Source organism: Etheostoma cragini, chromosome 19 (genome assembly GCF_013103735.1).
Source record: "Etheostoma cragini isolate CJK2018 chromosome 19, CSU_Ecrag_1.0, whole genome shotgun sequence".
Classification (NCBI taxonomy): domain Eukaryota; kingdom Metazoa; phylum Chordata; class Actinopteri; order Perciformes; family Percidae; genus Etheostoma; species Etheostoma cragini.
The window spans coordinates 17,895,803-17,911,125 of record NC_048425.1 but is presented as its reverse complement, the minus strand read 5'-3'; the positions used below and the strand labels follow the sequence as shown (position 1 = coordinate 17,911,125).

The 15,323-nt window shown below is 43.1% G+C and overlaps 1 protein-coding gene across 4 annotated transcripts in view; it reads right to left on the bottom strand.

Annotated features, from left to right (window-relative positions):
• Nucleotides 1–1,757: 1,757 nt before the first annotated feature.
• mllt3 (MLLT3 super elongation complex subunit) overlaps nucleotides 1,758–15,323 on the bottom strand; it is a 52,372-nt gene continuing 38,806 nt past the window's right edge. For 2 of the 4 annotated variants that reach the window (XM_034901414.1, XM_034901417.1), the window contains exons 8-14: nucleotides 13,992–14,061; nucleotides 10,974–11,027; nucleotides 10,422–10,560; nucleotides 8,507–8,603; nucleotides 6,225–6,293; nucleotides 5,403–5,474; nucleotides 1,758–3,390 (exon numbers count right to left, since the gene is read on the bottom strand). In XM_034901414.1, coding sequence (XP_034757305.1) covers nucleotides 3,259–3,390; nucleotides 5,403–5,474; nucleotides 6,225–6,293; nucleotides 8,507–8,603; nucleotides 10,422–10,560; nucleotides 10,974–11,027; nucleotides 13,992–14,061 — 633 coding nt within the window. In that variant the 3' untranslated portion in view covers nucleotides 1,758–3,258. The remainder of the gene's footprint in view (nucleotides 3,391–5,402; nucleotides 5,475–6,224; nucleotides 6,294–8,506; nucleotides 8,604–10,421; nucleotides 10,561–10,973; nucleotides 11,028–13,991; nucleotides 14,062–15,323) is intronic. The other 2 variants (XM_034901416.1, XM_034901418.1) reach the window with 1 other exon arrangement.

Sequence of the window (15,323 nt, the reverse complement as noted above, 5' to 3'; positions counted from 1 at the left end):
GGGTGCCCATGTGGAACCGGTGTGCACACAGTTGCCTTTAGGCGTGGTGGGGGTGGCCTCATGGAGCATGCCGAGACCTTCACACAGGGACAGATCGTCCTAGATGATGTTGGAGGAAAGTTAACGGGGTGAATCGACATTAAATGGAAATGTCATAAGCAAGCGTGACCCTCAGATTTTTAGATTTCTAACATATTTCTATAACAGCTCGCATTTGCACCGAGACCTAATCCTGCAGAAGACAGCTGAGCAGCCACCAGCGTCTCCACAGAGACCTTTCTAACACTGATCCTCCAGTGGGCAGCTTGTTCCAGAGTCCGCCTGCTGAGACCGGGACCAAGAGCCAGTCGTCCTCGCCCACTTGAATCTGGACCGCTTCCAACTTTTCTTCTTCCAGACCACCCACGTAGACTGACAGAAAAAGAACATGCATGGCACAGTTTTAGTCATCCACTAGAGACAGGGGACCAACATTTTGATCCCAGAATCCCCTCTTACTGACCTTTTACCCCTTTAGACTTTGATTCTGGGATGTGCCTGGAAGACAGATGCTGTTTATCGTTGTATTTTTAGGTTCAAAGCCAACAGATACTTCACGGAAAGGTTTCTCCAGACAAAGGGGCTCATCAGTGCACCCCAGTACAGTGGTTGGTCTTCATGCAGACCTTCAGGACCCCACATGGTCTGCACCCAGGGTTCCCAGGTCCTTCTCAGCTGACCGCCGTAGTGACACTGCCGGGATATCATCTTCAACGTGGCACCCTAACAGAGGAAAGGCCCAGTTCTGATGCTTGAGTGGTGAAATGTGGCGTTTAAAAGACAGACCTGACCTCAAATCATGTCCCATTCCTCTTGAACACATCGCTGGTGTCACTGGCAGAAAAGAAACACACTGGAAATATGAATAAGTCATTATTAACTAGTTATTCCCTGTGTTTGAGATCCAAGCATGGTACGCCATGGGTCTCCTTTGAATAAGAGGGTGAGGACGCCATCAACTCTGAGGGTTCCAAACTCGGAGTCCCAACACCTATCTCCATATCACATCTCTATAGTTTTGGACCCTTATGGGAAGTACTTTATTAGTGACATGTGCAATTCATGAAATGATTGAAGTCCGACATGTTTCAGCCATGTGTTCACTCGCTACTTTGTTTACAACCTTTTTAACCTAATCTTACTTTAACTAAGGTTACTTGTTTTTTATTCCTGCACTTCTAGTGTCTATATGTAACTTTGTGTTGATTGTCCCCTTTAGACTAAAGCGGTAGCGTTTTTCCTAAAGCTTATTTCTTTACGGTGCTATATTACCCACTGTAGATTGACTTTGTCTACCTGCCGCAAAGCATTCTGGGACTTGGAGTCACAGAGGACTTCCTAAAAACTATATAAAACTCCCATCTTTTTACTGTTGTTTGCCGTTTCAGAATCATTTAAAAAGGGTTACTTGAAGCACTTGCTGACTTCTTTTCTAACTTACTTTTTCCTTAAATCCGACGTAGCAACTGCAAGTGATCAGTTTCCCTGAGGGGGTTGTAAAGTACTCAGATTGTGAAAAAAAATTAAAAACACTGCAGTGAAAAAGATATCTTTCAGCCATGAAATATTTCTGCGTTTAAAAAACTGTTTTACAATGAGGAAAAAAAAAATATATATATATATATATACATACATACATACATCCACTGAAAAATGAATGAAAAGAAAAGCAGAAGAAAAATACCTGTGCCAAAAAAGCTCATCCACAAGTTACTTAATAACTCCTCTGTACATCATACAGAATATTTATTGTATGTCCTCAAAATACACAAGAAAGCATAAGACAGAACACAGGGTGAGGAAGCCCTTCAAGGTGAATCCTGAACTTTAAAAATCAAACAGAGGCGTTCTCCTCGGGAAACGGATGCAACTCAAACACCCACAAAATAAATAAAAGACACCCGTAACAGTACTCGTCTGCCAAAAATTCCCTTTGGCTCTCTCTTTTGTTAAATCTAACCAAAATATTTCACACATTTCAGAAATGCAGGAGCGGTCGGACTGCATGCTGGGACTTTGTTCCCCCTTTCCTCTTCCAGGGCTCGGTCTGTTCTACAAAGAGAGAAGGATTTCCCCAACAGTAGTAGTACCCTAAACCAAGCGGGTCTATTTACTCTGCATTTGGCCCTGAAGCTGAGCAGGACCTGGTGCAGCACATTAGTCCTGGATTTGGTACCAATAGCATGACAACGTTCACTTTAGTCCTTAGTGCTCAGCTCGCTCCAGTCTTGTTTCTACAGTGTCACAATATGGGAATAAAAAACTGCCAAATGGTGTTGCACTTGAGACGCGCTGGTGTGGAAAACCAACCTCTCTCCTGCATGTGGAGTCCACATGACCACGTTAATCTAACGAGTCTGTGAGTTGGGCTTTATAATAAATGCAATATTAGAAATATGGAATCAATAACCACAAGCTTCCTGTAAGAGGGATTCAAAGCCACTGTACGTCATGATGAAGTTTGTTTGTAGAAAAAGACGTTTCAGTGAAAATTATTGGTCAGATCCATGAGGCAGAGGGAGATAAGAACAGCTGTAGCGTTATTTTTTAGACTAGCCCTTGGGGGGTACCAACATGGACTTGGATGTACAGTTCCAACGCCTCCGTTCTCCCCCAGCCAGGCTGGATCTGTATCTGGACCTCGGGATCTGCTTCTTCTCTAGACTGGAATATTAATGTACGTGCGTCACCTTCACACCTGCTCTGGCAATTTTTTGTTCCCATGGAAATGATTCAGTATTACATTCAGTAATGCTCAACTGTCACACAGAGTCAAATATACGCTGCTGTCAAGTGCTTACACACACACACACACACGCACACACACACACACACTTCAATAAATAAAACTTACAATGTAGTAAGGCGATGTCGACCATGCATTTTTCCCAACGAACGATAAATCAAAGAACAGAAATGGTAAAAATATGCACATTCATTAAGAGCAACAAGTCCTCACTTGTTTTTTTATTTTTTTGAAATCAAGTGACGTTTCAAGGCTTTCTGGGTGATCTCCTGATCCACAGGGCTCACCGCCCCCCCCAACAACACGTGGCCCTGGTTCCTTTGTATTCAGAGCGGTCCAATCAGCAGGCTAGACCCAGCAACTGGACCCGCCCACAGCGGGGCTTTTGCTTTGCATCCAAAGTTGGGAGTTTGTTCAAGAAAGATCCAAAGTCTACGTGGAGACCGAGATCCAGCAGCCCGCTGCTCCGGGGCTCAGGACAGCCCGGACGTCTCCAGGTAGCTCTGCAGCTTGCGGACTGTGCTTCTGTCCAAGGAGCAAAGGTCGAAGTCGAACGTAGTGTTTGTGATGTGGAAGTGTCCCGTCTCTTCAATCAGGTTCACAATCTGGAAAACACAGAGTACAATGGGTACTGGCTCTATTAAGTCGGAGCTGCCAAACAAATCTGGTTGCTGCATACAGGTTATATTAAATATGAATCCAAAGAGAGAGAAGTACAGCTTGTAATGTAAAGCAGGGGAATGAAAATGAGCCAGACTTCCTCCATCATGTTCATCTGACGCGCCAGATGGTTGGTTCCACGGGGCCGTGTGAGAAACCAGCTTTGGAACCGGTTTGAAAAGGGGCGGGCACTTTGAAAAACCCCCTGGCAGGTGATTGGGTGAGCCATCTGTCTATCACGTGGGGCATTGTTGTTTTACAGTGGCGGCCGTCACACACACACTCACACTTACACTTACCTCTCAAAGGATGCAGATTGGCTCGGTTAGCACAGCCACAAATCCAATACTTGAAGCCTGACTAGGTGGATTTTTGGTGATCTTGTGATCCCACAATTCTCGCGTGGTCTGGTGAAATCAGGAGAATCCAGCTGCTGTGGAACCATGCTAGTCACGGTTGCTTTTTAAAACGGAAGGCTCCTTCACTGAAGCTTGATTGACAAACTTCCCTCAGAAAGCTTTTGAAGCTACTGTTTAACCCTTGTGTTGTCCTCGGTTCAAATTTGGTTGCTTTACAAAAACTTACACTTGAAAAATGGCGAAAAAAAAAATAGAAAAAAGCAAGAAAGAAAATCTACAAAAACGGTATTTTAAACATTGAAAAAGTGACAAAAAAAAGGAAAAGAAAAAATGGAAAAAGTGACAAAAAAACCATCAAAATCGTTGGAAAAAGGAACAAAGCAATTGTTGAAAAATTTACTAGACAATTAAAAAATGTCAAAAGAATAGACAAAAACGTTGAGAAAAGTGTAGAAAAAGAACAACAAACCGTAGAAATGTCAACCCAGAAAAACACAAAGTTGCAGGTCAACGGGAAGACAACACAAGGGTTAAATACAAACCCTGATGGTGTGAGTGAAAAAGGGAAGAGCGATATAAATCTCCTCTGCCACTAAGAAATGAGTATCCTGGGTGTCAGCATTGCAGATTGTTTGTCAGACCTCTGGAGAAATGATTTGTATTCTCATTTTCTTTCTTGTGGGATGACTTGAACTGGCTTAAAAAGGTCACGTAGGGCAGGGATGATTGGATTCAGCCTTTGGGAGTCCTGCAGATTACAAGGAACCCCATCCCATACACCGTGGTGCAGGTACAGGTCTCAGTTCAGTGTGGGGGAAAGGACAAGGCCGATCTAAGTCCCATTTTGGCCCGTTTGCTCATTGTTGCAGCTGTTTAGGAGCTGGTGCCATCTGGGAGTTAATTATTTCCATCTCTGGGAGCAGGGCTAGATTAGCCTGACTACTCTGCACGGGTGGAGTTGGTCTGGATGGGATTTGGTCTCTCCTCAGAGACCGACGTTGTGTTGGGAGAGCCAGGCTCCTGCTGGGAGGATCCACCGATACGTCACGTGATAGAAGTAAGAAACATGCAATCTCAGGTGGAGAGAGAGAAACCAAATCCTTCATCGCTTCCAGATGACGATTACAGAGAATGAGGAATTGATCACAGCTAATCTCCAATCCAACGCAACTACACAACACTGGCATGTGCTCCTATCATGCTGGAAACTAGCCACCCAATACATGTTTCAGTGAAACTATAATAAAAGTAGTGATACTAGTACTAGTCCATGAGATGGTTTCTTATTGCCACTGTAATCTCATACCAAAGACTTTAAGTGAACATGTAAGACTATAAGTTACATACTTAAGGAAACATCCACTCTAAAAACATGTTAAAACAGCCAGACGTGAAGGAGAACTCCATGTGTGTTTCCAGGTGTTGAGGATTATGCTGCATATTAGAATAAAGTAGTATAAAGCTTTCAGTGTGTTTAAAACAGATAACGGTCTAGAGGTGTGGAGTTAGAAAGAAGAGACTTTATCACTGCTAAAAGCTACATTAGCCACAACTTGCAACACACACACACACACAAACACACACACACACACACACACCTGTTGCAGGATATGACCTTCTCTGAGCGTCATCAATCTTTTGTGCAGTTCCACCAGCTCGTCCAGGTACGCCTAGAAAACACAGCAACATCTTGTTAGACACGCACGCATGCAAGCACGCACGCACGCACGCACGCACACACGCGCACGATATGCATTTACAGTGAAAATGAAAATCTTGAAGTCAAAATTAAGATTTTGGAAGGTTACAATCTCCAACAAAACTTTGTTTAAACGCTTTAAGCAATTATTTAATAAATGAACAACTTCCAACATAATCCCCAGTAACAGAGTCAGATAGTGTTGGGGGGGGGGGGGGGGGGGGGGGGGGGGGGGGGGGGCAACCTAAGCAGAGGGGCAGACACAGGGCTGTAACCAAGACAGAGTAGACCACTTTATAATTCATTAACTTTATCAGTTATTAGGCAAATAAAACGCAGATTCAGATTATCTGCAAACTGCCAAAAACGGCCCGATAATCTGCCCGGGTTTAAAACTAGTCGATCCCCGATTCAACCCCTTTGGTACCTTTGGGAACTCCAGCATGGGAAGTTGCTGCCAAAAGTCCACTCTAAAGTACTTTTATACTATAAATTTAGAAAGCCATGGTGTATTTCCATTTTCGTTAAAGCCAAGCAGCCTCAGAGCCGTGTTTTACTCTGTGAGGTCAGGTTGGATGAGCCATGTTGAAAGGTCCAGTAAACACAGCGCTGTCCCAATAGTGGAATATCCTGACCCAGAACCCCACATGTTACCGCCATGTTTCCTAATCTATCTTTATACGGGCTGATTTATACTGAAGAAACAAAGAGCCATGTGTACCTTGTCACAATCTAAGTTTCTGTTCTTGTCCTGCTTGCTCTGCTTGCTGGGACTCTTCACTTCCAGTATCTGCCAGAGGACAGAGAGAGACATTGGGTCAAAGTTACTCTGGGGGACATCAGCACCTGGGTTCTCTTGGGGTACATTCAATCACAATAACTAAATACTGTGCAAACCCCAATTCTAATGAAGTTGGGACGTTTGTGTTAAACGTAAATAAAAACAGAATATTTTCAAATCCTTTTCGACTTACCACTGCGTTACATCACCTAACATTATGTATACTTTATTAATTACAATTTACACTCTGTTGTTATTACACACAGGCCTGAATTACACACACATGCTCAGTACCTATACATGCACTAGTGGAGAGATGTCAGAGTGAGGGGGGCTGCCCATGGAAAGGTGCCCCGAGCAGTTGGGGTTTCGATGCCCTGCGCAAGAGCACCTTGGCACCTCTCCGGCTACCGGTCCACCTCCATACTGTGGTCCGAACGAGGACTTGAACCAGCGACCTTCCGGTTCCCAACCCCAATAACATCCTCTTATTATTTTGATTTAAACTTCATACCCAAATCCCAAATTAAAAGTAGCATACACCTATATCTATACCTATGGTATTAGAAATAGGGCTGTACATAACCATAAAGGCTGTCCATCAGCAGTGATTGTGAGTGCATGTCGGAACCGCAACCGGGCACGCGTGCCACCTCAAGAAAAAAAGAAATAAGGGATGAAAAGAAAGAAAAAGAGACTGCCGCTGTCCGAAGGATAACTAGCCAGTTGAGATTGTGTGTGCGCGTCCTCGAGAACTGTAAGTCGTATAACTTATGCTGTCAGTTCATTAAAGTCTGCTGTTGGTTATAGTTCAAAGTAGGCCTGCATGATTAGTCGATTACATTTCCTTTTTAATGACTTTGATTCTCATTTAATTTTAAGAGCCCGACAACACAAACGCTACGTTCTTCTGGGACTTTTAAACACTGACCGTGTAAAATAGGCGCTGCAAAGCTCTCCGTTCTCTTCATCGAGGCCTCTGTGCTTACAGGCTTGTGGTGATGCCCAATGTGCTCTAGGTGCCAATATAAATCTGTGTGGTACTGCCAATTTGTTTGGTTTCGTCATGGTTCATGTGTGCACTAAATATTACACGTTGTGAGAAAAAGACTGTGGCAGAGAATGTGATTAATAGTGAACACGTGTAGAATGTGGCTTAGCATTATCTCGCTGAAATTAGCGGGGACTTCCCTGAAAAAGAAGCTGCTTGGATGGCAGCATATGTTGCCCCAAAACCTGTATGTACCTTTCAGCATTAGTGGTGCCTTCACAGCTGTGAAACACCCCCTCCCCCTCTCCACCCCCACCACAGATGCTGGCTTTTGACCTTTGGGCTGATGACAATCAGGATGGTCCTTTTCCTCTTTGGTCAGGAGGACATGACGTCCATGTTTTCCAGAAACTATTTGAAATGTGGACTCGTCAGACCACGGCACACTCTTCCACATTGCTTCAGTCCATCTCAGAGGAGCTCGGGCCCAGAGAAACCGGCTGCGTTTCTGGTGTCGATGATATATGGCTTTCACTTTTCATGGTAGACTTTTAACTTGCACTTGTAGATGTAGCGATGAACTGTGTTAGCTGACAATGGTTCTCCAAAGGGTTCCTGAGCCCACGTGGTAATATCCTTTACATAATGATGTTGGTTTTTAATGCAGTGTTGTCTGAGGGATGGTAGGTCATGGTCAAACGGTGTTGGGTTTTGGCCTTGCTGCTTACATGTAGAGATTTCTCCAGTTTCTCTGGATCTTTCCATGATATTATGGACTGCAGATAATGAAATCCCCAAATTCCTTGCAATTGTACGTTGAGGAACGCTGTTCTTCAACTGTTGGACTATTTGCTCACACAGTTGTTAAAGCGGGGAACCTCGCCCCATCCCTGCTTGTGAACGTCTGAGCCTTGTGGGGGTGCTCCTTTTATACCCGGTCATTAACCCGTTCACCTGTGGAATGTTCCAAACAGGTGATTCTGGAGCATTCCTCTACTTTCCCAGTCTGTGGTTGCCTGTCGCAGCTTTTTTGGAACATGTTGCAGGCATCTAATTCAAAATGAGTGAATATTTGCAAAAAAACAATGTTTGAACATTAAATAACTTGTTTTTGTAATGTATACAACTGAATATAAGAGGATTTGCTAATTATTGTATTCTGTTTTTATTTATGTTTTACACAAGGTCCCAACTTCACTGGAATTGGGGTATACATAATATATCTTCTTACCTGGTTATTAGTAGTCTTTAGTAAGGGGGGGGCTTCATTGCGGCATGGGGGTGAGTGTGAGGAGCTGTCGCTCTCACTGCCATCACTCAAACTGACCCTGGGGAGTTAGTCACGGGACAAGAGACAAACAACCAATGATCAGTGCACAGTCGGGCCGAATCATGTCCAACTCGAGCTTTATGAACCATCCGCTGTGTGTATTGATCCACTAGATGGCGCTCCAGGGTTAAAGAAAAAAGCTTGAGGAATGGCAATTCAGTGTGCTTTTGACTCTTTGTAGAACAGAGAGCACCATCTAGTGGGGTCACAAAAGACATTTCCATTTGGATATCACTACTGCCATGGGTCTACCTGTGTTGGAAAAGCTCCAATTTTTTTTTTTAACTGTGTATGCAACTTGAGAACCGTTGCAAATGAGAACCTGTTCTCAACAGCCAACCTGGTTAAATAAATAAAAAAAATGAAAAATAGATTTCATTGTTGAGGGAGACACCACAGTTATTGGTCCCGGCTTCAGAACACCAAACCAAACAACAGCTGGGTGAGTCAGTTTAACACAGCACAACCCCTCTAGAAGTAGTACTCATCCAGGCGTGTTTAGTCTTACTCGCACATTAAACGCAAGACGCAGGGAGAACGAGACAGGAAGATTTATTTTGCTAAGTTGTTATGAGCCATCTTAGCTCAGCCTTGCATCTTTACACACAAATAATTGCGGCGCTGCTTCAGTATTTTAGGAAATGTCATGAAGTCGTGATTACAAGACTCTGCACTTCCTTGTCCAGCAGCTGCAATAAATATGCAGAGAAATAAAAATATCTGCACAAAATCTGTATCATGACGATGGATCGCTTGTTACCGGGTTACATCGCCGTGGTAACCTATGCTGAACACCTAACCTGGTCGGAGCAGGTTATGTTGGAGATTAGAGGTCAACCGGTGTAAAAGCACCGCCTACCGACCAATCAATACTCAACTGATAACAGAGTCACAGTTCCTAGAAGATCTGGAGCTTGGTGCAGAGAGAGAGAGAGAGAGAGAGAGAGAGAGAGAGAGAGAGAGAGAGAGAGAGAGAGAGAGAGAGAGAGAGAGAGAGAGAGAGAGAGAGAGAGAGAGAGAGAGACTTTCATAAAACTTTAAACATTTAGAGACCAACGACCCAGTTAACATTCCCGATGGGGGATGTTCAATTTACTGATTATTTAAAAGCTGTCTGGTGGTTTTTGGTGTTTTAAATGAATAAATAGAAATATATATGGCTGAGTGAGTTTAGCCTATATGATTACGTATATTTGTTGGCTTCTTGAGCCGTGTGTTGCCAATTCAACCATTTGAATTATGTCTTTTTATTTGCCCTCAGATGGCTTCCCACTGCCAGGGTTGCAACCAATATAATCTGCTAATGCAACGACAGTTTATGGAAAGCACAAGTGTAATTATGGTCAGATCTCATGTCTGATCGATGAGGAAATGATATTCATAGGCGCTGTGATTTACACATTTACAGCGTCGGCTATTTCTACCAGCGACTGTATTGTGTTTTGTTGGGAAAACAGTGTCTGTGTTCCTCATAGATATATATATATGCAATATTATAGTTTCCTCTTCTTATGTGAAATATGACCGCCTGTTCTATGTGAACGTGCGCGTTGCTGGATTGAGAAACCCTGGGTTGATTGAACTAGCTGTTAACCACCATCGTGACCCAGCTTACGCAGGACCGCGGTTGTTAGGTTAGGGAAGCCAGGGAACAGAATGAAGTCCTGGGAATGTTGATCTTGATTGGTAGTACATGCCTCTGGTCGGTAATCACACAGGCTTTTCAGAGCTGAGATGGTACAACCAAAAGCCTATGTTGATGATTATGGTGTGTGTGTGTGTGTGTGTGTGTGTGTGTGTGTGTGTGTTCACTAACCTGCGTTGGTGGTGTGTAAGATGTGTGTGCGCTGGCCGCTCGCTTTCAGAGTCCATGTCATGGTCATTGTCGTTGTCGGAATCTTCATCGTTGTCGTCCGAGTGCAGATCCTGCATGACTGACTGCAGTGGGCCCAGCACTGTGTGTGTGTGTGTGTGTGAGAGTGGGTGGGGGGGGGGAACACGAGAGAACACGTTAGAATTTCAAAGTAAAACATGTAGAAACATGCTTAAGGCAGCGGGTCATGCTGTGAGGCGGAGGGATGGTCCAGTGGAGCTTGTGGCTGCCGAACTGCTGCGGGTCCCACAAAGAGACCAAAACCAACAGTGTCAATCGGTCTCTCTGCCTCCCACGTAGACACCAGAGAGTGCAGGGGGACAGATGTACACATGGAGCTGGATCAGCAGTGATGGGTGTATGGTATGCATGAGATAATCCCAAACCCTACTAACATGACTGCAGACAGATGCATGACCTTCCATGCATATACATGAGCTGGAAAAATAATGCTGATGTGAAAAGGGTGTGGGGGGGCCTACCAGGAACTGTTACCTGTGTGGGTGGTGGCAGGGATAGCCACCCTTTTCCTGATGATGAAGTCCACCACTGTATCCAGAGAAAGTAACAAACATATAAGCAGAGGTCAATTCGAAAAACCGAGAAATGGGTTCAAATATCTAATTCAATTAAAGCTGTTTTCCCAATTTTTGGTTTTTATTCAAAGGATGAGAAATTTAGAAAATTACAAAATTGCATCTGGGCTCAAATTATTCAATACTGCAATAATAGTCTCTCCCTTGTTTCGCCTAGCTACGCCCCCCCCCCCCACCACTCAAGCACAGCAGCCAGATAAGTTGATGTGTTCCTTCCTTCCTAGTCTTGCATAATCAAGCCCGTCACAATGTGAAGCAGAATCGCTTAATGTCAGATAACATCCATAATAATAGGACTTTGTTTTGTTTTTACATTAGTAAGCTACAGAAAACACACTGCTCGGAAGAGTAAAAAAATGAATGCGTCATTTTACCCAGCAATTCTGGAAATGCACATTTCAAACCAACTACGCCCATGAACCTGCGTATGTCGTGCTCTGTGCGAAACTTGTATAATGACGAGACGCTTGCCCCCCCCCCCCCCCCCCCCCCCCCCCCCCCCCCCCCCCCCCGTTTTGCATTTGCCCACAAGTATTCCTTACATTCTCATCAAGATCGTAAATTAGATTCTCGTAATTATCCGGCGTCGACATGACTGCCCCGAGTGTCCTTGAACGTCTAAAACGCCGAAACCCATCCAGACACACCCACGAGGATTGCCAACCAATCGTTGGTAAGTAGGCGGAGACAATTTCATTGCTGTATTGAATAAATGGAGCCCAGACACAATTTTGTAATTTTCTAAATTGCTTTTGTTTCTATTGTCTAAAATCAGACAATTGGAAAAACAGGTTAAAGAAGACATCTTTTTTTAATTTGTCAAGGCGGGGAAAAATAAAAAAAATGGATACTTGAACCCATTTTTCTGTTTGTACTTAGAATATTAAACTGATAAGCGTTGCACGGACCCACCTGGCCCTGACTATTTTCAGTCCTGAATGACTTCTAGAGTCTTTTAAACTATTTTTGTATCAACTTTTATTAGCATTAACATTTATTATCATATTTCCACTACCCAGGTGTAGGGTTTGCAGCTTCCAAAGAGGAACCAGAATACACAAACAAGCTTTTCAACATATGGCAGGTTTAACCTGATGATGAAAGTAAAAAAGCTGAACGAGGATGATGCTCTGCAGTACTTATGACTGTTAGGATAATGTTACCAATTTGGAAGTTGTTTTGGTAAGTGTGTGAGACTGAAAATGTAACTGTGATTCATGGAGCCCTCTACAACCAAATACTATGACCACTGTTGTCAAAAGAAATGAGAATATGAGAAAAAGATTCATCTTTTTACTTAATAAATAGTGGAAAAAAAGTTACCGCATTGTTCACTTTTACTCGTAAAATGATCATGCCATCTAGAAAAATGAAAACTTTGATCTTGTAAAATGACAGCTGGATCTCATAATATGGCTTTGACAAGTCTATATTTCTATAACAGTAATACATGCTCTAGGTTTTTTCCAGCATAATTACTAAAGTGGGTTGTAAAGTTGTATTTTGTGGCGCCAGAAGATAAGACACGAGAAGGCCTTTAGACTAATTTGTATCCAGTAGAAGATGTCAAATTACATTTAATAAAATGTTTTAATATTAATAATAATAATGTCTCAAGACATCTTGCTTCTCCTCCTCTACCAATAATTTTGACTAACAACTGTGTGCAGAGATGAACACTGAATTTCTGTTAGATGTTTGATGAACAGTAGAAGATTTTGACATTATAGAGAATTATTATTGTATGATGGTGTAACATTAGATAGAATGAGTTCTATCTGGTTATCAGAACAGCTCACAGTAAATTCAGTCGAGCAGCTTGTCACTAAAATGAGAATAGCTGGGAATGATGAGATGAGATGAGAAATCCGGTCCCTAACGCCCATAAACCAAAACGATTCTGGGTGCAATTGAAGAGACCTCCAACCAATCAGAGCTGGAAACATGTGACATAGAGCTGAGCGACTGATAGACTACAGTGTGCTGTCATGCTGTAGCATAAATGTCTGTGAGCGAGTGTTGCTGTTTTTGCCAACAGAATTTGAAATAGTACTTCACCACATTGCCTGCAGCCCTCTTTTTGTTATTGTTGATAACTCCCTTAATGGCACTCATCTACACAAAGCTAGGTTTACAGCTAGGTTTAGGCATGCCGCAGTGTCTGCGCCAGCCTAAAATGACATCACATATTTTGCGTATAGCACGTAAACTCCTCATGTTGTCAGTTATTGTATAAAACCCGCCCCTTATAAGAAACTGTTGGGATTGGTCCCCCCTTGGTCCTGGTTGGCTGGACCAGAGGAAATGAAACACATTTGTCTGGTTCCCAGGGTCCCTTCTCTCTCAAATCTCCAGAACCTTTTTTTACAAACCTCTAACTGAAATGAAATGAATGTGCAGTAAAGAGTAGAATCAGATCAGAGAAAAGACTAGGCTATTCTGTGTATAAGGCTACAGGGACTCAACTTTTTAATCTCTACCTGTATTTATCTATTTATTTATACAAAACTATTCATGAATCAGCATCCATTTACAATAATGTACAGGTGTGTGTATTAGTTTCATTCCAACTCCTGCAGCCAGCAGCTTCCTCCTGCCTGCCTCACACCAACTGACACTTACTGAGGCAAGAGAGAGACCAAGATGGTGGCAGAGCTATATCAGGGCCTGATTGGCCGGTTCCCGGCAATGGCCGATCAATCGGTGCCTCTCTATCTCAGAGGTGACAGATGAGATAACGCTGCTGTGTTTATTAAGAAAGGAAACCAGTGCAGTGTTTAAAAGCTGTCTGGACTCAAAGTTGAAGCTACCAGGTACTCCATATGAGCTGCACTGGACCATTAGACACATTGTTTCCGATTGAAAAAGACAATTAACAAGAGTTTAGCTGAAACGTATGTACGTTCCAGCTTATTACCTTGTCGTTTGTGGTGTGTGTGAGCAAAGCCTGAACTGGAGCTGGAACTGGCTGGACTGGGTTGCTCTGACTGGGAGGAGGTAGAGAAAACAAACAGTGAGAAATACGAAAAAACAAAACACATTAAGAAGTTTGATCAATACAGTTTTGGACAAACCTGAAGTGATGTTGACATTTGACCACTTTCATGCTATAATATATTTAGAATTTCCTCAATGCAAAACCAGTCCAAAACAGAGTTAAGTCCAAGTTCTGATTATTTAGTGTGTAACTAAAAAATATGTAATATTTGAATTATTTACTGCCTGCCAAACAAAGTGGACTAAAGCAGAAAGGTGAATGGCCCATACACCGAACCGCCATATACTGTTCCGCCAAGACCATGCCCCTTTTTGGGCTATAGAAAATGAAAGATCCTATAGTTATCAATGACATTTTATAATTTTGAAGTTTGTATGCATTTTTTTATTCTTAAACAAACATTTGTTGTATTGACATGTCTAATAATTATTTTGGAACCTCGCCTGAGTGTGACCCAACACAATGGCCACCATTTATCAACCTGACGGAGAAACCAGCGCAGAAATCTCTTACGACAGGCTTCGCGTGTGATTCATGGAACATTCGTATCCCACCAACCAATCAGAGCGTGAGAATGGTGCAGCGGCTGGAAACGATGGTAATTTAAATATCACGCCCCGATATAATCTCGGTTTTGAGGCCTCGCCCCTACAGGTTACGGCTAACAAGCGGCAGTTTTCAGAAGTGGGGCTTGAACCCCTGAAATCAAAGGCTCATTTGCAGTAACGTGTTTACTTTATGGCACCATGAAAACTGGTATTCAAGGCTGTAGAAAGAATGAAAAGAGATCACTGATGCAGTCAGCAACAGTGTTGCCCCAGTAAATCAGCCTCCAGCTGAGGTTTATTTAATAAAATGTTCTAGGGACACCTAATCCCTTATAGAGGCCGCCGGCCTCTATAAGATCCCAAGTTTTTTTTTTTTTTTTTTTTTTAAGATCCTCCCGTGTCATGCCCTCCCGCCTGGTGTCATCCATGACCTCGAAAACTTCGACCTTTGGGTCAAAGTAGTACATTTTGGTTTTGCCCTCCATTGCACTGGACCGTGGTGTCTGAACCGAACCGTGACTTCTGTGTACCGTACCTATATTTAAATAATCATACAGTAGCAGAGTTTATGCAGTGTCTTTAATTTTATTCCAGCGTTTTTTTCCATGAGACAGAGCCAGGCAACCATGAGCTATGAGGGAGAGCGCGTGTCCTTCGCCGCCCCATGCTGGACCCCCCAGACCCTGTCTCCTGACAAAAAAAA